At 45.7% G+C, this 22,856-nt stretch overlaps 1 protein-coding gene across 1 annotated transcript in view; it reads left to right on the top strand.

Moving 5' to 3' along the window:
* The first annotated feature begins 1,346 nt into the window (after positions 1 to 1,346).
* Positions 1,347 to 22,856, top strand: part of RAB31 (RAB31, member RAS oncogene family) — a 131,349-nt gene continuing 109,839 nt past the window's right edge. Inside the window, exon 1 of the mRNA XM_037001106.2 lies at positions 1,347 to 1,670. Coding sequence (XP_036857001.1) covers positions 1,632 to 1,670 — 39 coding nt within the window. The 5' untranslated portion in view covers positions 1,347 to 1,631. The remainder of the gene's footprint in view (positions 1,671 to 22,856) is intronic.

The raw sequence follows: 22,856 nt of genomic DNA, 5'->3' as shown, positions 1-22,856 counted from the left end.
CAAGAAGCTGCTTTACCATGATGTGTCTGCAACTGTGTAGCAGTTGTCTTTGCTCAGCAAATCTGAGGACTGTGTGGTATTGTGATCAGGGCTGGGTAAGTCTGGGCAGGTTTCTTTTTATCCTGTCCACATAGAAGACTGTCCTCACTTTAGATACTAAACCAAGGACAGATACTGATACAATAATCTCCATGTTGAACAGGACCTATATCCTTTCCATGGTCACTGTGGAATGATTTAATCCAGAGTTTTGTAAATGCTTAACAATCTACAAGTCTGCACCTAGCCAGAGAGGACCCCTGCTGCTCTGGGATACTTAATTGAATTGCCAGTTGTCTGTTTTGGGGCCTTTTTGACTCTGGCGTTCTAGGATTTTCCTCTCTGGAGGTCTTGATTTGGAAGTCCCCTTTGAATGGGACTACTTGGGTCCTGGGTTCCTTCCACAGGGGTTTCAGTAGGAACAAAGCCAGATAATCAAAATGAGTTGGCTGGAGGAATAGAAATGTTATTGATTAATATTGACAAGTCAGGAGACAGGCCTGAGAGTATGAAATAGGGGATGACGCTAAAAACGACAAAAATAACCCATACTATTTCCAGTCTGAAATGCCAGTGAATGATTCAGGGTGGATGTGTCCAGAAAGCTGACATTTCTATAGCAGCAAATGAAGTTGTCTGAGGGATGAGGGTGAGGTATACAGGGACCGTGTACAGAGAAAGGCAGTTCCCACCAGCTTCCCTTGACTGTGTCAAGCCAGAGCCTCTTTTTATGTCCTGCTTAAGGAAGGATGCAGGGTTGCCCAGAGCTGCACATTTTGAGCCATAGCTCTGAGAGCTGCGTGTCTATGCCCAGGCAAGTCGTAGCATTTTCTATACCGAGCAAGGCAGCTTCCTCTATAGAATGCTGCTTCCTTACCCAGAAGGACACACCTGTTTTGGAGGGAGGAATAGACTTTCCTTCCAGAACCACTTTCAAAGACGTAGAAAAATGAACTCAGGGCCGAGAGTGAAGCCCAGGTTTTAGGAACTGCAGGTGAAGACCCCGCAAGGCTAACCCCTGCCTCTCTTCCTCATGGCTCTCTCTCCTGGTTTCTGCCAGGAATCTAGTGTCATTCAAAGAGGGGACTGCTCACAGACTTAGAAGTGTTCCCATATATATGACCTCGGTTGAGGGCACAACTTTTCAGATGAGGAACGGAGTCCTCAGCGATGCAGCCGGTGGTGGGCCGGTCTCCCACGGCGGACCGAGTTCTCGCAGCCCACGGGGCCTTCCCCAGGCGGGGCTGGAGGAGCAGACACCCGCGGGGCTCCGGAAGCCCAGTCCGCCTGCCGCGCTCGTCGGAGGGAGGAGGCCGTCTGCGAGGTCCGGGGAAGACCAGGGGCTGACGCAACTCTGGGGCGGTCCTGGGAGCCGAGGGCCGATGGGCTTAGGCCCGAGGTCCCGGGAGGAGCGGCCAGCGGCCACGTGACCGAGCGCGGCAGGGCCCGCAACCCAGAAACATCAGCAGCCACGGTTCCGCCCTGGGCTGCGGCGAGGGGAAGGCGGGGACTGGAGACGCCGGCTGGGCGCGGGCGCGGCGCAGGTCGGTCCTGGAGGATGCTGAGCCCCTGCCCGGCCCGGCCCCGAGCACATGATGGCGATACGCGAGCTCAAAGTGTGTCTTCTCGGGGTGAGTCCTGCGCCGCCATCTACCGGTGACTGCCCAATTGCCCCTTGTCCCTGCACCCCCTGATCCGCACGTCCCCTGGTATGTGTGCCCCCTCGTCCTCGTGCCTCCCTGGTCCCGCGCCCCCAGTGCCTGGGCGCCCCTGGTCAACACGGTCCCCCTGGTCCGTGCACTCCCCTGTACGTCTGCAAGTCCCCGCGCCGCAGGGTCTGTGCGTCTGCTAGTCCCCCTGTCCGTGGGGCGCGTCGCCCGTCTCAGCCCTGCTGGGTCCGGGTCCGAGCCTGCCGAGGAGCAACCCCGGCTGGCTTCCCCCAGACATTTTCAAGGGATACGCGCGGGCCTCGCAGCGCCCCGGACAGGGCCGGGGTCTGGCGCCCGGGACCCCTGGGCGCGGAGGGCAGAGCGGCGGCGGGTGCTGTTGGGGCCGCGGCTCCTCCGAGGGCTTTCTCCTTCGCCTTTGATAATTTCCTTCCGGAGGAAATTTTAAGTTACTCTGTCAAGACGCTGAATCCCTTCTGCCTTCCTGGGGCACTTGGTTTATTTACTTGGAAAAAAAAAAAAGAAAGCAAGCCCAATCCATGGTGAGAAAACGCGAGGGATGAAACGGGTGGAACGTGAAAGAAGAAGGTATTGTGCCTAGAAAACTGGTGCTCCGGACAAAGGCAGGATGAGAAAGCCCTCCCCGCCCCCACTTCCTCTCCCAGAGTGGGTCTTTCTGAGCCTGAAGAAACGTGAAAGAAACAGAAACAAACACCGAGGCGGGCGGCTGGGCAGACCTGTCAGATGACTCCTGAAAACCGGCCTGGAGTTCAGATAATGCTAAGGGTCATTTCCTTTGGGGTCCACGTCAAATTCCAGAATTACTTCTGAAAGGGCTGGTTTTAGACCGTGTCTTCAGCAGCCCTTGACATCCTTGTCTGGGGAACAGACTTTGGCAAGTCTCCTCTCCCAAGAAAACCATTTCCTAAAAAATGTGCAGTGGTGAGGCAGATCCATTCTTACTTGTCTCAAAGAAATGCCAACTGGTCTGTCCAGATGGATGTACAAGAAGTGCGTAAAGAGGAAATACTGCTGGGATAGGATTGTATGGTACTAGAGCAAGGGGGTGCCCAGGCTCCACCGAGGCTCTTCTGGAACTTTGGCAGGACAATGCCCTTAACTGTTTCCCATTACTGCCCTTTGCCAGAGCTCCCATTTACAGCAGGTTGTCTGGTTGGCCTGAATTCCAGGGGATCTGGCAAAGGCCCTTCCTGCCCTGTGTGTTCCTGCCCTCCTGGCTCGCTGAGCCACAGTGGGATGTAGATGGGATGCTGTTCTGGTCTACCTCTAATCACCCTTATTAGTGTTGCAGGGGTGGGTTTCACTGTATGCCAGGCTCTGTAACATAGCCTAGATGTAAATTCCAGGAATCCCATGTTTTTCTTGTGAGGAGTCACTTCAGCCTCACGCAAGGCCTTCAAAGACTTATAAGGAATGTTGTGTCCCAGGGAATCAGGAGGCAACTTTGCCGTGCATTGTGGGGGTCAGGACCGGCTTTGGGAATAAACAAAGTAGGAAATGTTCTGCCATTTTCTCCCCCTTTGTCCCTTGTCATCTGTGCCAAGTGGCACAAGCTCTGACCATCCCATGAATTATTTGCAATTTCACTATTTAGGGATGAGTCTTTGTATCCTGCAAGGAGAGAGATCAGGTGGGGAGCCCTCCCTCAGGGGGCAGCAAAACTGGGTTCCCATTCTTTACCACTCACTGGCTGTGTAGTTTTGGACAGACACCTCAGTTGCCTCATCTATAAAATGAACACGATAGCATCTTCCCTTTTAAGGGAGAGGGTTGTACCAGATGATCTCCTGAGATATATGGCACCATTTCCTCTTAACCTGTGATTCCAGGGTGCAAATTAAGGCTGGGTGGTGAGAAAGCTGGAGGAAATCCCTTTGCTGCTTCTCATCTCTAAGAATGAAACACTCCTTCAGTGACTTTCTGAAGGCAACACCTCATGCTTGTCTGCTAGTTTTTTTGTAGTGGTTCTGATGTAGAAGTTTGGGCTTGGAAGGGAAGAGCAGTGCCAAAGCAGAGCAAGAAGATATTTCTGGGCAAATGGGGGCTTTGAAGCATCAATCATGTCATACCATGTTTGTGGCCTTCTGTTTTGGAAAGTGGATATAGGTTGTAGACTTACTTAGGTCAGAAGATACCTTGTTTGAAAGGGCCAATGATCTTATTAGCCACACTGAGTAGTATTTGTTATTTTGGACCAGTTTGGCCGGTCCTGTCCTGGGCAAGATGTCTGTGACAGGCTGTGTTCTCAGCTGCTCATCCAAACAGGGCTTTTTTCTGGCTGAGATAGCATTTGGGTGAGGTCAAAGCCATTTTAACTACCATGGGTTTACTCTGTTGATTTGAGAGTGAACCCCATGGGTCAGTGGCTGGAAGGGTCAATGCCAAGTCCAGAAGTCTTCTCCCATTTTTCCCAGAGTCCTGAGCTCCTTTGTTCCTTTGTCAGAAGGTTTAACTTCGCTAGATGAAGCCTTGCCTGTGGCGGGCACTCAACTTCCTGTTTTTTCAGCCACACCTTCCTAATGCCTCAGTGTGACCAAGACCCTAGCAGCTCCACCCACTGTTGGGATCACTTTCTGTTGAGCCCCCTCTAGAAGGCGATAGAGAATTTGGACTTCCTACCTCAAGTCTTGCCATCTCACTGGAGAGGCTGAGGGGCTAGTAGTCTGTGTCTGGTCGTTTGCCTTAATTGCTCAGTGATTACCTGGGGACCTGCTGCCCATTTAAGGTGTACAGTTGCTTTGGCGCCAGCAGGTCAGACTTTTATCCTTCTTGGGAGGTACTCTCCAGCATCCTCTCTGGGGTCGGAGGTTCCCCATAGGAGGGTCATTTGCAACAGGTGGGAGTGAGAGGGTAATTTGATGTCTTCTGTCCCTGTCCCTGTGCCTTTCAGAGCCCTGAGGTTAGGCATGTCTGATCTTAGTTCTTTTGGTGAATGCATCTACGTGGAACTGACTAGTCCCTGGAGCCTTCTCTGAATGTTGTGCTCTTGGAAAAACCAAGGACTCAAGAGCTTTGGGTTTACTTAGGCTACCTGTTATAAGTTCTTGGCTGTTGTTATTTTCATGACTGGACTTTCTCCTGTTTATCCCAAGCCTTTGTGAATGCCCTTCCCTGGGATAAGAGGGCCATCCTTGGAAACTAGCCATTTAGGAGGATGTGTTTGACAGGGGTATAGACTGGGAAGGGTCCTTGTGGGACAACTGGGACCCCATGAGTCTGGTTCTTGCCAATAAAGTGCCACTGTGTAATCTCAACTAGTATTATGAAACATGTAGCTTAAAAACAACTTGCTTGAAAACAGCATAGTATGTTAAAAAAAAAAAACTAACAAAAACAATATTGAGGCAGCAGCTGTACTAACCCCAAAGGTGGAAAGTTTCCCAGTATGCATTTTTAGCACACATCACCACGTGGCAGAGAGCAGGAGGAGGGGGGGGGAGGGGGAAGAGGGGGAGCTTTGGGGCAGGGGGGAGGAGGGATCTTTCTTTTATTATTTTCTCTGGGTGTGTACACTTAAAAACTGCTTCCTGATAGAATCCCAAAGAGATTTATATTTGGACTTTGGTTGTCTTGACAGCAGTTTAGAGATTTCTGCCACTTCCTCAACGGCCAAGTGGCATGGTTAAAAGTCTGCTTCTGGTAAGAAGCTTGGTGAGCCCCTCCTCTTGGCCTTTGTTAGAATCCGCATGGTGGTTCATCACAGAGTAGGCAAATACCAGGGATTCGGTGTGTTATCTGGTCAGTGGGGACTTGAGATTGTACAGTGCCTTCCCATGAAAGGGTTGTGTGGTTCCCAAGAGTCTATGATCCAAAAGAGCGACAGATTTCTGCTCACAATAAAGCAGATGAAAATCAGTCAGGGCTGTGGGACCTCAAATAGACTTCTTTGAGCCATAGGAATGCTCCCTTATGGAAAGTATTCAATAAGTTTTATGATCTTTTAGAGTCACTGTGGAAGGAATGAATACATAGGATAGGGTGGAGTGGGCTAGGCAACCATGAATATGGATTTCCAAGTCTGAAATTCAGTTACCATACAGGCAGACCTTGGAGGTATTGTGGGTTCAGTTCCAGTCCACTGAAATAAAGGGAATATCAAAATAAAGTGAGTCAAATGGATATTTTGGTTGCCCAAAGCATATTGCATGTGCAAGGTCCCTATTCACAGTAAGGCCCCACTCACAGGTACCAGGAGTTAGAACAGCAGTACATATTCAGGGAGACACAGTTTCACCTATAGCAAGAGCTTCAAGCCAGTCAGAAGAGGTGAACCTGAGTGTGGGAGGCCATACATTAATGAGGCAGTTCTGGAACCCAGAGCCCCCTGCTGTGGGCTTATGGTTTCCCTGGTATATGTGCATTGGTTGTTGGTAAAATTACCAAATATTGGGTATTTGGGTAAAAGTTATGCTTATACTGTAGTCTATTAAGTATACAATGGCATTATATCTAAAAAAACATGTACTCCCCTTGATTAAAAAATATTGCTAAAATGCTAGCCACCATCTGAGCTTCAGCAAGGCATAATCTTTTTTTGCTGTTGGAAGGTTTTGCTGTGATGTTGAGACTGCTGACTGATCAGGATGGTGGTCGCTGAAGTTTGGGGTGGCTGTGGCAATTTCTTAAAATAAGACAAGATGAAGCTTGTCATGTCAGTTGGCTCTTCCTTTCGTGAGTGATTTCTCAGTGGTATGTGATGCTGTTTGATACTATTCTACCCATAGTAGAACATCTTTCAGAATTGAAGTCAGTCCTCTTAAACCCTGCTGCTGCTTTATCAACTAAGTTTATATAATATTCTGAACTTTTATTATCATTTCGACACTCTTCACTGCATCTTCCCCAGGAGTAGATTCCATAGCAAGAAACTACCTTTCTCTCACCCATTAAAGTTTTATCATGAGATTGCAGCAATTCAGTCACATCTTCAGATTCCACTTCTAAATCTAGTTGTCTTGCCATTTCCATCACATTGCAGTGGCTTCTTCTATGGAAGTCTTGACCCCCCTCAAAGTCATCCAGGAGGATTGGAATCAACTTCTTCCAGATTCCTGTTAATGTTGCTATTTAGACCTCTTTGTATGAATCACAGATGTTCTTAATGGCATCTAGAAGGGTGAATCCTTTACAGAAGGTTTTCAATTTCCTTTGCCCAGATCCATCAAAGGAATCACTATCCATGGCAGCATAGCCTTATGAAATGTATTTCTTAAATAATAAGACATGAAAGTTGAAATCCTTCATCCATGGGTTGCAGAATGGATGCTGTGTTAGGAGGCACGAAAACAATGTGAATCTCAGTGTCCATCTCCATCACAGCTCTTGGTGACCACGTACATCATCAATGAGCAGTGATATTTTGAAAAGAATCTTTTTTCTGAGCAGTAGGTCTCAACAGTGGGCTTAAAATATTTAGTAAACCATGTTGTAATCAGATGTACTGTCATCTAGGCTTTGTTGTTTCATTTACAGAGGATTGGTGGGGTAGATAAAGCATAATTCTTAAGGGCCGTAAGGTTTTCAGAATGGTAAATAAGCCTTGGCCTCAGCTTAATGTCACCAGCTGCACTAGCCCCTGATGGGAGAGTTAGCCTGTCCTTTGAAGCTTTGAAGGCAGGCATTGATTTCTTCTCTCTAACTATGAAAGTCCTGGATTCTTCCAATACAAGGCTGTTTCATCTACATTGAAAATCTCTTGTTTAGTATAACCACCTTCATTAAAGATCTTAGGTGGATCTTCTGGATAACTTGGAGCAGCTTCTACATCAGCACTAGCTGTTCACCTTGCACTTTTATGTCATGGAGATGGTTTCTTCCCTTAAACCTCATGAACCGACCTCTGCTGTCTTCCCATTTTCCTTCTGCGGCGTCCTCACCTCTCTCGGCCTTCATAGAATTGAAGAGAGTGAGGGCCTTGCTCTGGGTTTTGGCTTTGGCTTCAGGAAATGTGGCTGGCTTGATCTTCTAGCCAGATTCCTGAAACTTTCTCCATATCAGCAGTAAGGCTGTTTTGCTGTCTTATCATTTGTGTGTTCTCTGGAATAGCACTTTAAATTTACTTTAAGAACTTTTGCTTTGCATTCACACTTGGCTGACCACTTGATGCAAGGAGCCCAGCTTCGCTTGGCTTTTGACATGCCTTCCTAACTAAGCTTAGTCATTTCTAGTTTTTGATTTAAAGATAAAGATGCTTCTTTGCACTTGAACAGTTAGGGCCATTGTAGGGTTATTAATTGGCCCAATTTCAGTATTGTTGTGTCACAGGGAATAGGGAGGCCAGAGACGGAAAGAAATGGGGAACAGCTGGTCCGTGGAGCAGGCAGAACACACACATTTATCCATTAAGTTCACTGTCTTAAATGGGCGGAGTTTGTGGTATCCCCAAAACACAATAGTAGCATCAAAGATCACTGATTGACCTAACAAATATACATAATGAAAAAAGTTAGAAATATTGTGAGAATTACCAAAGTGTGACACAGAAACACAAAGTGAGCAAATTCTGTTGAGAAATGCTGCCGACAGACGTGATGAGCAGTGCAGGGTTGTCACAAGCCTTCAATTTGTTAGAAACACAGTATCTGGGAAACACAATAAAATGAGTTATGCCTATACTCATTTTTTTTTTCTTTCCCCAAAACTAACATTTCTCTTGGGGTGGGGGAGGATGCAGAGAGGCTAGTAACATAATTCACTTCTTACCTAACCTAACCTGATCTATTAAATTGAACCCCTTGTGGAAAGTGTGGTTCAACCCTGTTGACTCTGGGTTTAGATTAAATGTGAATGATAGAGTGGGATGCCTTTCCAGAAGTGCCTGGCATAGTGACACTGAGCTCCTGGGCCAGCCTGTTGGAATCTGCCAGGGTCCCTTGTTCCCCTTTTGTTCTGGGTCAGTGTGGCTGCATCTCTCCCTCAGCTTTCAGAGCTCAGGTCCCTCTGGTGTGTACATCAGAATCATTTCAAAATTCTTGGGTCCCTTCCCACCCCTGGTCTATAGCTTCCAGGTGTGTGGCCCCCGACCTCTGCCTCAGTGTGACTGTTTTAGTAAGCGTGTTGCACCCCTGAGGACCATTGCCATTGGAAAATGGAAAACTTTATGGTGCAAGGACACAGAAAGATTTTGAGCTCATGAATTAGATAAGATCTTCAAATTTAACTGTGTCTGGCAGGTTAGACTAATTTTAGTGCTTGCATATCTATGCATATGTTACAGTTTCATTTGTCTTAGTTCTTATAATTTGTAGTATGTGTTTGAAAATGGAATAGGCATTCATTCACTTGACCTCTCACCATTTATTAAGTATTTTTGTGCCAGGAGCTGTGGGTGGCTGCAGTTAGATAGGACAGCTGCAATCCCTGTCTTCAAAGAGTGTAATGCCTTTCCTGCAGTGTGGACACACCAGCAGTGAACTAAATGACAACCCTCTGTTCCTGGGACAGCACCTACAAGAACCATGCACAACAGAGTAATAGAATATGATGATGCAAAGTATTGACTGTTGTCCCTTATATTAGACATGAGGACAAGTGAGAGACAGAAAATTTGTGCTCAAGGCCTGCGGATGTTATGGTGGTATTTTCTGGAGGGCTGAGGTGGTTGGCAGGTGCAGAAGGTGAGGAGCCCAGCCCTTCCCACCCCAGGCTGAAGCTCTCCGGTTGACCCACTGTCTCTTAGGCATGGGGTATTTTATTTTTAACCTCTTTTCTCCTATGTTTTATTTTGAAAGATTTCTAACCAGTTGAATAAAACAGTGACACGAGTAGTACAATGAATGTCTGTAAACCTCTCACCTAGATAGAGAGGAAAGCATTTTGCCACTCCTGTTTTATCTGTCTTTTTCTTCTGAAACATCTGAAAGTACATTGCAAACATCATGACACTTTACCCCTAGAGAATCCATACACATCATTTTAGGAGAAAGGACATTCTCCTTGTCCACCATAATACCATTGTCTCACCCCAAAAATTGAACACAGGTATTACATTAGTATTAAGCATTTAATTCATATTCAGATTCCCCAATTGTCCCCAAATGTCCTTTGTAGCAGTTTAAATGTTCAGGATCCAGATATGGCATTTATTTGTCCTGTCATCATCTAAAGCAGTAACTCCCCTTTTTTCCACTGTGGCATCAGCATTTTTGAAGAATCCAGGCCAAATTGTCCTGTAGAAAGTTCCAAGATCTCGATTTGTCTGATTGTTTCCTCATTGCTTCTTCCAGGTTAAGCTTTTTGGCAAGAAGACAATATAGATGATGTTGAATGTTTTGTTTTTTTAAATGTCTTTGTATAATATTAAAATATTCTTTCTCATTTACCTCTATGTCACTCATTCAAAAAATATCTCTTAGCTTCTACAAGTTCCAGGCAGTGGTGTGTCTCGACCCAACACGCAAAAAAAGGGCTTTGACCTTGTGGGGCTTACATGGATGGTAGCAGGAAGTTAGGAAAAGCAAATTACAGTGCCTGCTAGAAGGTGGTAAGTGCTACATGGGAAACATGCATGAGCCAGAGCCAAGCGAGGGAGAGGTGCAGGGACACGGGACGTGGGGAGCCTGTGGGTCGGGACCGGGTGGGGGTGTCCACCTCTCCTTTGCCTGGGGGTTGACTTTGGTGCTGCAGCCTCAGTCCCATGGCATGGCCGCTGTGCTTCTCAGGATCACTAGGTCCTGAGGAGCCAGAGTTGTCTTTCTTGTTGCCTAACTTTGTCAGCAGAAATAAGTAAAAGAAAAGTGGGACTGAACATCCGGGTCATTGAATTGAGGTTCTCTCTGTGGAATCCTCACTCTGACCGACCTTTGCCAAGGCATTTCCTTGCTCGTGCTACCTCAGACCTGCTCTGACTCCTCTGCAGGTCGTGAATGTGGCTTCTGCTTGCTCAGGATTCAGCCCAGAAGGTGGCCTGGGTTAGTCCCAGTTCCCCCAGAGGCGCCTAGAGGACTTGGGTTATCGGAAAATGGAATGGGCCTGAAGGAGAACAAGCAGAACCTCAGGGAAATCATTTCCCTCCTATTTTATTTTATTTGAACAAGATATTAGAATGCTGGATCCCTTTGCCTAACAGTCTTTGTTTTTCCAGAAGAAAAGATACCTGGATTTTTCAGTACACTTCCTTTCTGCTCTCATGGAGCCACTGTTCTAACCAGGATCCTCAAACAGAAGGCATATTCCTAAAAAGTGACTCTTCCAAAGATTCCCCTGGAAGGGAAGGAGTGAGGGAGAGGGAAGTGGGGGTGGGCAACTCTGAGGTTATTGTATAAAACTTGCCCTCTACTGGCAAGGGAAAAGAGAGAGGTGTTCCTGACTGTTTATTTGTTTATTTATTTCCTAGTAAACTGTCAGCCAGGGTATTTACATTTATGGCAAGCTTAATTAAGAAAAAAAAATTTTTAAGAACATCTCAAGGCATCAATACCACATACTTTGTATCTTTCATTTCAGGAGCTAAAACTTTTTCATAAAAAACTTCTGAAAAGCTTTTTTTAAATTATGAAGTAACACATGCTGATCTTAATTAAATTTTCAATCTAGATTATATGGTAGGAGCTATGATTAAGTAGTGAAATGATAAATGTTGATTGTAGCTTGAGACGGCAAAGGTGAAGGAGGGCTACAGAGTGACGCCTATGAACTGCATTTCTTTATAATGACATCCAGCTGTCGGAACTTGCTGAAGTCTTGTTCCCTCGAGTTATTTGGAAATCCTGCAGGTGTGAAGAAATCATCCTGTCTGCCCTCCTCTGCCTCATGGCTCACCTTCTTGTAGCTCTTCTTTCCTTGTATTTTGTTTATGTTCTGATGACTACTTTTTTATTTTATGATCAGCATCAAGTTCTCCATCCTGCCCCATATTTCTCCTGTTATATTCTTTTCTGCCATCATTTTAATTTGTTTTCTTATTCTCTCCGCTTCTCATCGATGAATTGTCAGGCTGTCCTCTAAACAGGCATCCAAGGCTTATCTCCTAGAGGAAAATGTTTCTAGCCCAGAAGGTCTCTTGCTCCCCCAAGAGTCCCTCGAGGAGGAGTGACCTTCCCTTCTGCCCCGAGGTAGACCAGAAAACCCGGGAAGCCTGGCCAGGCTTACCCAGTGGGAAGTGACACAGGCATTTCCTGAGCCTTGTTTTGTTTCAAAAACAACAAAAAGGGGTCTGTATAAAGTAAGTGAGACTTTAACTAATGGGTTGTGTGCTGTGAGAGAGGAACAGAGATGCTTACTGGAGACGTGTTGTGTGGCTGCTAGTTTCTGTAGAGAAAAGGTCTCTGTCTAGCGGTTTACAATCCAGTAGTGTGGTGCCTGGTCTGATAGGGCAGCAATGGCGAAGGTCACGTAGCAATACCAGACACCCTGGGGGATGTCACAGGAGGCTCCACTGCCAAATGCTCTCAAGGTAGGGGCTGGGGAGTGTGGTGGTGGCCGGGAGGGCTGAGAGTGCCGCTGCAGGGCCTCCCATAGGCTGGGGGCAGAGGAGGGAATGCTTGGGAGGAGCAGGAGTGGCTTTGTTTACATTATGCCCACCCAGACAGGAAGGAGCTCTGAAAAAGTCCAAGAGGTTATATCCTTGGGCAGGGGCTGATTTGCGCTTATAAATAAGGTATTCTTTCTCTTGGGCTTCTCTGCTTTGGTTTATTTAAAGGGCATGCATTACTTGTGTAATTAATTAAAAACGTATACAAATTTGCTGTAGGACCAAGATGTTTGTTTGACAGTAGAGATCCATTTGGTTGTTACTAAAAATAACTGATAAACTAATTAACAAAATTGGAAAGTAAATTTGGGTCAGACTGTAAAAGGTCTTGAACTGTGACAGTTTGTGCCTTGGGGCAGTGAAATGTCCTTCTGTCATCTATGGACTAGAGTCTGAGTGGCTTTTCAGGGAGTGCTGGGCTTGCCTGGTGCAGGCTCTTGCTTGGCCTCCCCATTCCACCGGCGTGGGGGACCTCTGTTCAGGGTGTGGTGAGTGACCTCTTTAGTGAGAGTACCTTGGCCTCCCCACCATCCTCTCATCTAGTGCTTCTCAAAATGGAATTTGGGAAAGTCATGGTCCGTCAATCCCTCCTGTGGGGTTCCTGTTCATGTTGCTGCTGTTCTTTAAAAAATAAAGAAAACTACATCCTGGATCTTCCAGGTGATCATCTTACAACAAAACTTGGTGTCACAGCTTTAATTCTCATTAAAACTGTCTAATGAGAAAAGAACCCAGACAGATTTCATACAGAAACAATGTCCTGGGGCCGCATGGAGACCATGTGAATCCACAGCCCAGGCCATGGAGAGACCCAGGCTGTTCCAGGGGCTGGGCACCCAGCAGGTAGGAAGACAGACCATGGTTCCTGCCCACGTGGAGCCGACGTTCCCGTAGGAGTGACCGAGGGCACACAGTATCTAGTGTGACAGATGGTGACTTGTGCTGTGGAGAGAAAGAACGCAAGGAGGGGGCCGTGCTGGTGGGGAGGGTGTGGATCAAGTAGGGCCCTGACAGAAGCCTCACAGAGAGGGTGAGTGAGTGAAGACGGGGAGGTGATGTCCAGGGCTGCAGTGGGAGGGGACCCCATGGCTCTCAGTGGGAGGGGCATGCCTGGTGAGCCTGAGGCCCTGGATGGCTGGGAGAGAGACCATGGGGAAGAGGGTAGGAGGAGCTTGGGGGCCTGAGCATGCTGGGCCTGCCGGCCAGTGTGGAAACAGTGGGTTTCCTTTGAATCCAGTGGCAGAGCTGTTGAAGGTTTTATGTACAGCAGTGACAATGATCTGACTCACTTTTTATAAAAATTGCTCTAGCAGCCACGTGGAGGGTGGCCTGTGACCCCCGGAGGATGTGTGCAAGGGGGCTGGTGGGAGGTGAGGTACAAGACTCCCACCAAGGGCAGCAGCCTAGGCAGTGAAGGGGGTCCCAGCCGGCAGCTTTGAAGGTGGAACTGAAAACTTTCCTGACAGACTGTGTGTGGAGTACAAGGAAATCAAACCGTCACATGGCACACGGGGACAGCCTGACCTCAGTCCAACCAGAGCCCTGGGCTGTTTCAGTGCAGCCTAGAACATTATCCATCACGTTAGACTAATGTTCATTTGAATGCTATTGGTTTTATAGTTTAATCTGTGCCTGATTAATACATTTGTCTTTATTTTCAGTTTTAGAATAGCATAAGCAGTTTGTGTGTTATTTACATGATCATGTCTACATTGGGGTTTCTGGGATTGCTTTTTCCCCTAAAAAAGCCTGTAGAGTTTTAAAAGGGTCTGAAAAACACTGCTCTAATCACTACAGCTGGCCTGGGGCTGCTGAAAGCTTTTGTTCCCTATGAAATGTTGGAGAGTTGGCAGGACTCTGGGAAAGGAAGACTGCTGGCCGGTGACCACTGGCCCCTGGGCACCACTAGGTGGAATGCGGATGGTCCGAGGCCTGCCCAGTGTTGGCCCAGGATGCTGTTGCCAGAGTAGCAGACCTCCAGTCTCCAGTCTTATTTTTTCTGATGAGACACAACTAGTGGACATCTTTGGAAATCCTAGCTCCTCCCCTGGGTGTACATAGATTCTGCTGAAACTTCAAAGTGTGTGTGACAAAATAAAACAAATAATGCTTTAGGCTTTTTAAGAATGCTCTTCTTATAAAGATATTATTTACATGAGCATGTGAATCATAACTCAGTCATTTAAAGATTTTCCACAATAACAATTTAAAGGGAACAATTAATAAATATATCAATTTTTAAAAGAAAGACCTCTATTTAAAAGATGAGTTGTATTATCTCTAGACTGCCACCTCATATGTTAATCTTAGTAAGATGACTTAGTATGCAACATTATACAATAAAAATAGAAATATTTAAAAAATTATTAATATTTTAATTGATATAATTTACTGATTTGAATATGTTGCTACTATTAATGTGAAGAGCACCATTGCATATTTCACTGGCATGAACCCTGTGCTGCTGATTTGCTAATCATAACCTTTGTGTTGCAATTAACCAAATGTACACATCTGTGCTCTTGCTTATGGACCATGTAGGGACAGGCACTGTGCTTGTGTCTTTTTTATATGTCCTTGACTTATTCCTTGTTAAAAATATCCATGGGTAAAAGAAAAACAGTAATTATAAGATCATAAGCACTGTTAGTTTGTAATTGCCCCAACCCCAGTCACAGCAGCATCAATAATAGTTGAGAAAGGTTGGTGCCTGAATTTACTCCTTCCTTTCCCAGTCAGGGAGGCACTTCTGAGTGACTTTGATTAAGAGTGATGTGGCTGTGTGGATGAGCTTGACATTGCCCTAGTTTATGAATATCACCACAATCACAACAGCTGACATGTACCGAGTATATCAAACATGCCCCACACTTTGCTGAGTGTTTCAGTTATCCATTGCTGTGTAAAAAACCACCCCAACCTCAGTGGCTTAAAAGAACAACTTCTGATTCTTTCTCCCTGCTCTGTCGGTTGACTGGGCTCAGATGGGCGGTGCTTGCTTATGATTTCTAGTTTCAGTCAAACGGCAGCTGGGGCTGGAGACATCTGCAGGCTTGTTCACTCACATGTCTGGGGCCGGGGCTGGGCTAACAGGCACCTCTCTCCACGTGGCCTCTGCAGGCAGTTAACTTGGGCTTCCTCACAGCACAGAGCCTTGGGGTAGTCAGACTTGTTACATAGTGGCTTCAGGTGGAAGTTTAAAGGCTTCCTGTGACCTAGCCTCACTGATCCCAGAATATCATTTCTGCCACATTTTATTGATTTAGTGAACAAGTCACTAAAGGCCAGCCCAGGAGCAAAGGGAAGAGAATTAGACTCCACCTATTAATGAGAGGAATAGCAAGAATTTGTGGCTATCTTTAATCTCACCTACTGAGTAAGTGCTTTACACACATTATGGCATTAAAGGGCTATGTGAGTGGTCATGTTCTTATCCTCATCTTACTGATGAGGAAACTCAAGCCCAGGAAACTGATGTGCACAGACTCACTGCTAATGAATGAGTCTTCGTGGACTGGAGCCAGCCTTGTGTGACTGACTCCAAGACCCCATGCACGTAGCTACTTTGCTGAGCTGCAAATTTTATTAGTCACCAATCACTTGTTTACAACTGTTAAATAGTAGAGAGAGCATGCTGGTTCAATAGGGGGGTTGAAAAATAATACAGTGGACAGACTGCTTCCTGAAAATGGCACTTTCTGGGCTCAGAGCTGTCCCATTCCTCAGTATCCACAGCGACTGTAGAGGCATGGGTTCTGCTCCATTCTGAGTGCTCAGCCTAGCATTCTGATTGCTACTGTCTGCTTGGGGTTCCATCCAAACCCCAAGGCCCACCCTGTTTTCCTGGGCCCTCATTACCTCCAGGAGTCTGCCAAGCAGGGTAGGCAAGACTCCTGGGACCACGGGCTGCTGCCTGTGTCCAGACCCTGCCTGTTTGCCACTCCTTTGGTTGCACTCACATGCCGTCAAGTGTGGCTTGAAGCCCTTCTGTGCCTGGCTTCCCCTTATCTTTAGACTCTGACCCACCGTCACTCACAGACCGAGAGCCTCAGACCACAGTCGTCCCGTGTTCCTCTAGAGAAGTTAGGTTCTGAGGTTTGAGGTGGGAGCTACTAGAAGGAAGAGACTAGAGTAGCATATTTTGGGGGGTTAAGGAGGGAACAGTTGTTAAAATGAAGTTATTATTTTTAAAAATGTGTAAATTGTTAAAAAATAAATTTGTTTCTTATACCTCTGCTGACAAAAATAGGCGAATTTTGCTGGCATGGATCTAGTTCTTCCTAATGAAAAGAGTGGCGTGTCTAAAAATGTGGAGGGGAAGGACTGTGTTCTGGCTTATGGGGCAGGATTGTCTGTAGCAAGGGCTCTGGAGCCAGTTCACTGGTACAGACAGGGAAGGAGGGTGGGTGGGAAGTGGGGCACAGCCTCTGGGTCTCTCAGGATGTGTAAGAATTAATGACAGTGTGTGTCTGACTCTGTGGGCTGAGCCAGCCCAGGGAGGGCTGGGTGTCCAGTTGAAATGGAGCCTAGAGGAGTTAAAACTGTGCTCAGGGTCCCACAGCCAGACAGCAGCAGACCTGTGTGCTCTCCAGGCTTGTAACTCCAGTGACTGTGCACATTGCCTGCTGTAAAGGGGCAGGAAGAGGTGACCCTCTGACCAGGAGTGGTCAGAGCTTGAGGCTGAGATTGTAAGATGAGAGTGGCTGAGGCTGATCCACCCTCAGGTTTGGTGTGGGGGTGCTTGGGTGCCAACACGGAAGGGGTCACCATCACCCCTGCCACCAGATTTAGCCAGAGGGCTGGGGGCTGTAGTGTTATGTGGGATGGAGTCTGTTCATGAGGAATTGCTGAAGGAGTTTAGATGACAGCCTTTGAATTCTTTGTCTTAGGAGGTGTTTGAACAGAGCTGGTGACCATGCTGTAGGGGCACTGACATGTTCATGAAGTATTTTCTAAAGCGCAGGAGAGCATTTTGTACAGGCAGATTTCTGGTCAGTGGTGCAGAGCAGAGGACCACGGTTCTGGGCTGAGAGGTCTGCCAGGCGCCTTCTAGAAGCTGCAGAGGAGGAAGCTGTCCTCCTCGTGGCCTTCCCATGCAAACTGGAGCAGTCATTGTTCTGTCTTTCCCTTGCTGACCCCTTTTATGAGTTAGCTTACTGGGCTTGGAAATGTGATGCTGAAGGTATTTTGAAGCATTCTTTTTTGAGTATATAGAAACTGCATACATTTGTTCAATTTCCTGGAAGGAATTGTTCAAAATAGCCATTTAAAAAAATATGAGTCAGTTTAAGGCTGTTTGTAATTGGAAAGATAAATCAGAAGGGTCTGGTCTAAAAGCTCTTTTACAACAGGCTCAAGTCTGCTGCAGTAGGCCTTGGTTTGGGGTCTTTTCTTTCAGCCTTAGTGGCTCCGTATTTGTCAAGAAGGTAACTTTTTATTTGCTGTGGGACTCTCTTGTGTAAGTGGAGGGGAGGTAGAGTCACAGTGTTCTTGGACGTGTGTGACACTGTGCCCGGAATGCCGCATTTCACCACTCAGTTTCATCACCCACACACGTGGATTCACTCACAGAAATGGTGACTTTCATATATATGACATGTGCTCAGTGCTCTCTAATTGGCAGAACTTAGGTAAAATGTTAATGCTCTCATAGCCTGTAACCCTCAGAGATCATGGGATGGAAGATCTCCTTGTTCGTTTCCAGATCAAGTGTAGAGCATGCATCTCAGAGAACCTAAAAAGTGTCTGAGCAAAGAGCTGCTTATCCCTTTGAACTAAACTGAATTTTGCAGGGGTTGGGAGCAGTACCAGGCGCAAGTTGTACAAACCACACAATTGGACGAAAGGAACATGGTAGATGTTTGTCTTTTATTTTCGGAAATCCCTTACAGCATTAATTTTGGAGGCCAGCCGATCTTGCCTTCTGAATAGAAGCTAAAAAGGTCAAATACCTCTTGGCAGGTCGGTTGTGGGCACATGACTTGGTTCGAGGAGTGGGAGGCACATGCCCTGGACATTGCTCCAGAGCCGGGCCTTTAGGAGCTGGGACAGGTAGTGACTGAGGCAGGCAGGCCATGGTACACTGTGTCTGCAAGACTTACCTGGCCAGCCTGACATCATGCTGTGACTTTGCCTGTGGTCACCGTCTCTTTTCCCAGTCCAACCCTCCAATTCCCAGAAATCCTGTGCGGTAGCCCGGGTTTTGGTTTCACTGCACCCACGTGTGTTCTTCAGGTGTGGAGGTTCCTTAGTTCATGCCACGCCATCATCCCAGGCCCATGCACACCCTGCTCTCTACTAAATTTGTTCCTCTTTGCTCCACTCCCGGCCCTCTACCCAGGTCAGACCACTGTGGTGTTTGTTGTGTGTCTTTGTTTCTATGCCAGTATCTTTTCAGCAAATTCCCTTCTGCTTAAATCTTCAGCCTAACTTGTGGGTGTGGCAAGGGTGTCAGGCCAGGTGGGAAGTGCAGCAAAAGCTTGAAAACTGCAGTCAGACACCAGGCAGCAGCCGGCACATGTGCAGGGATGTCACATTACCTGGAATTCATGAGCAGTGGAAAGGAGAGGTAGGTGGGGATGGAGAAAAGACCACAGATAGGATGTATGAGAGAGGCTCAGAGAGCCGTAGAGGCTCAGAGAGCCGTCCCCATGCAGGAGGTGTTTGTGAAAGCCTTGACCACGTGGCACTTCCAGCTGCTGTGGCTCCCAGCTAGCTCTGTGGGCCCCGCCAGCTCATGTAGGGGTATGTAGCCTGCAAGGTGAACACATGCAGGGCTTAGGGCCCGAAAGCCACGCAGCCCTCTGCAGACTGGCTTCTGTGACTGATGCAGAAGACACAGTGTACACAGTGTGGGATGCCAGAGTTCTTAGGTTAGACGGGCACGGGGAGGCAGCCCTTGGCTTTGGTGACCGAAAGCTCCTGGGATGGCAGCCGCTCGCCGTGCTCGGCTCTAGGACCAGGTCACCATGTCTGCGAGCTTCATGCAGGGAAGGACGTGATTGAAAAGCTGTTTCTTTTGCCTCAGCATTGTGTGTTGTGTATGATTCTATTTTCTCAACATCTGTTCTTCTTTTAAAAAATGGTTTTTTTTCCCTCACCCTTTACCGTCTTGCTGTAGAAAGTAAATTATATCTTCTTTGCCATTATTAGAACATTGAATTTTGATTCAAGATGCTAAACTGAGAGCTGATGCTCTAGAAGCACTCTGCCACTGTTGCTACTGATCCTTCTCCCTGTCGGAACTGGACAGGACCTGAGCTGACTCCAGGTCTCCTTGTAGGTGGCACCCAGAGGTGCTGGAGGCTGCAGTGGGGAGCCTTCTTGGTTACGGAGGGGGGTCCTCCTGGTTTCCTCTTGCTCATTTGTTGATTGGCAGTGCTGAAATCCCCCAATGTGAGGGGAGTTGTATCTGTTCATTTATAAATTCCTTGATGACTCAGAACATCAAAATAGTGACATTCATTGTGGGAATTCTGTAAATATTTGCTGATTGGGTTAATGTGATATCATGCATCCAAAGCAAATTCAGTAAATGTTTATAAATAATAATATTTGCCAGGAAACAATTGCATTCACAATTGCTTCAAAAAGAATAAAATACCAAGGAATAAACCTAACCAAGGAAGTGAAAGACCTATATCCAGAAAACTATAAGACACTCTAAAGAGAAATTAAAGAGGGCACTAACAAATGGAAACTCATCCCATGCTCTTGGGTGGGAAGAATTAATATCGTCAAAATGGCCATCCTGCCCAAAGCAATATACAGATTCAATGCACTGCCTATCAAAATACCACTAGTGTTCTTCAACAAACTGGAACAAATAGTTCTAAAATTCATATACGACCACAAAAGACCTCGAATAGCCAAAGCAATCCTGAGAAAGAAGAATAAAGCAGTGGGGATCTCGCTTCCCAACTTCAAGCTCTACTGCAAAGCCACAGTAATCAAGACAATTTGGTACTGGAACAAGAACAGACCCACAGACCAGTGGAACAGAATAAAGAGTCCAGATATTAACCCAAACATATATGGTCAATTAATATATGATAAAGGAGCCATGGATATACAGTGGAGAAATGACAACCTCTTCAACAGCTGGTATTGGTAAAACTGGACAGCTACATGTAAGAGAATGAAACTGGATCATTGTCTAACTCCATACACAGAAGTAAATTAAAAATGGATCAAAGACCTGAATGTAAGGCATGAAACCATAAAACTCTTTGAAAAAAACATAGGCAAAAATCTCTTGGACATAAACACGAGCAACTTCTTCATGAACATATCTCCTTGGGCAAGGGAAACAAAAGCAAAAATGAACAAATGGAACTATATCAAGCTGAAAAGCTCCTGTACAGCAAAAGACACCATCAACAGAACAAAAAGGCATCCTACAGTATGGGAGAATATGTTCATAAATGACATATCTGATAAAGGGTTGACATCCAAAATATATAAAGAGCTCACACACCTCAACAAACAAAAAATAATCCAATTAAAAATGGGCAGGGGATCTGAACAGACACTTCTCTAAAGAAGAAATTCAGATGGCCAACAGACACATGAAAAGATGCTCCACATCGCTAATCATCAGAGAAATGCAAATTAAAACCACAGTGGGATATCACCTCATACCAGTTAGTATGGCCACCATCCAAAAGACAAAGAACAACAAATGTTGGCAAGGATGTGGAGAAAGGGGAACCCTCCTACACTGCTGGTGAGAATGTAAATTAGTTCAACCATTGTGGAAAGCAGTATGGAGGTTGCTCAAAAAACTCAAAATAGAAATACCATTTGACCCAGGAATTCTACTCCCAGAAATTTACCCTAAGAATGCAGAAGCCCAGTTTGAAAAAGACAGATGCACCCCTATGTTTATCGCAGCACTATTTACAATAGCCAAGAAATGGAAGCAACCTGTGTCCAACAGTAGATGAATGGATAAAAAAGATGTGGTACATATACACAATGGAATATTATGTAGCCATTAAGAAGAAAACAAATCCTACCATTTGCAACAACATGGATGGAGCTAGAGGGTATTAGGCTCAGTGAAATAAGCCAGGCAGAGAAAGACAAGTATCAAATGATTTCACTCATCTGTGGAGCATAAGAACAAAGCAAAAACTGAAGGAACAAAACAGCAGCAGACTCACAGAACCCAAGAATGGACTAACAGTTACCAAAGGGAAAGGGACTGGGGAGGATGGGTGGGAAGGGAGGGATTAGGGGGAAAAGGGGGCATTATGATTAGCAGACATAATGTGGTTGGGGGGGCACGGGGAGGGCTGTACAACACAGAGAAGGCAAAGAGTGATTCTATAGCATCTTACTATGCTGATGGACAGTGACTGTAATGGGGTATGTGGTGGGGACTTGATGATGGAGGAAGTCTAGTAACCATAATGTTGCTCATGTAATTGTGGATTAATGATACCAAAAAAAATATATTTGCCAAATGCAAGAGAAGTCTTACGTGGGTCATGCTTTCATTTCTAAAAAGCCTTCAGACTATGGTGGTAATACATTTACTTTGAAAATTGTGTAAAATTTGTGTTAGAATACACTACTTTATTTTGAAGCAAAGCACTCTTAGAGGTGAATTATGAAGTTTTTCCCAGTGCTGAAAAGGTTTTGGTGCCAGTGTTTTGAGGTCTTGTTGGATGAGAGAGACAAAGGCTCATTATTTTTGTTTTTAAATCTGTAATGGCTCTGGCTTACTCTTCCAAATAACTATTAAAATATATTCTCTATTTGCATATATAAATGTTTTATATACCAATTTTAAGAGTGGATCAATGGATTTATGAGTCTAGCAGATCAGTTCATTAGTTTTGAAAAGTGTGTCAAGATGACACTCAGTTTTTGACTTTCCATAGATGATGGATTTTACTACTGCAACAAGGTCAAGCATATAAGATTTCCAACCAAATGCCATACATAGCATAGTTTCATATATCAATTTAATTCTGTAGCAGTCTTTCTGTCAGCACAGCTGGTGATTCCATCTGTTTCAATTTAAGATTAATCCTAGTCATGTTTCTGTAGCAGGTGATCACACACACACAGTTTCCTTATGTAATATTTGTACTATAAACATATAGCACATATAATGTAAATATGTTATATGTAATGTAAATAAATAATCTATTTATTTGGTTGTAGTAGAGGCTTTGTGGGTGGTAGAGTATAGCATTCATAATTTAGTATATATAGAGAATGATTCTATTTTCTCTTTGTGAAACAGTTTGTTTTCTGAATACTGCTTGGTATGGGGTGGCTAAATAATCCTGTTAATTATGTGCTACTATTAATGAGCAGGCATATGTCATCCCTCCTGCAGCTCTTCACAGATGTAGTGGCCTAAGTGAATTGCTTATGTTTATTATTCTAGTCATGGGATAGCAACAGGTGTCACAGCAGATCAGTCTTGGGTTGCTTATATAGGTTGTCATGAAGGCAGAAAATAGAAGACTAGAGCAGATTGACCTGTATGCATTATATTATCAAAAGAAAATATGTTGGTTGGTGATACGTGGAGGGGCTGAAATGCCACATTGCATAAGACATTCAATCTAGGGTCTTTAAAAGGGTGAGAGAGCTCTAACAGATGCCCCACCCCCTTCTGCTTCTTCTGAAAGCTCTTCTTA

This window comes from Manis javanica, chromosome 9 (assembly GCF_040802235.1).
Source record: "Manis javanica isolate MJ-LG chromosome 9, MJ_LKY, whole genome shotgun sequence".
Taxonomy (NCBI): domain Eukaryota; kingdom Metazoa; phylum Chordata; class Mammalia; order Pholidota; family Manidae; genus Manis; species Manis javanica.
Note: the sequence above shows the minus strand (reverse complement) of the source record. Positions and strands in the feature narration are given on the sequence as shown.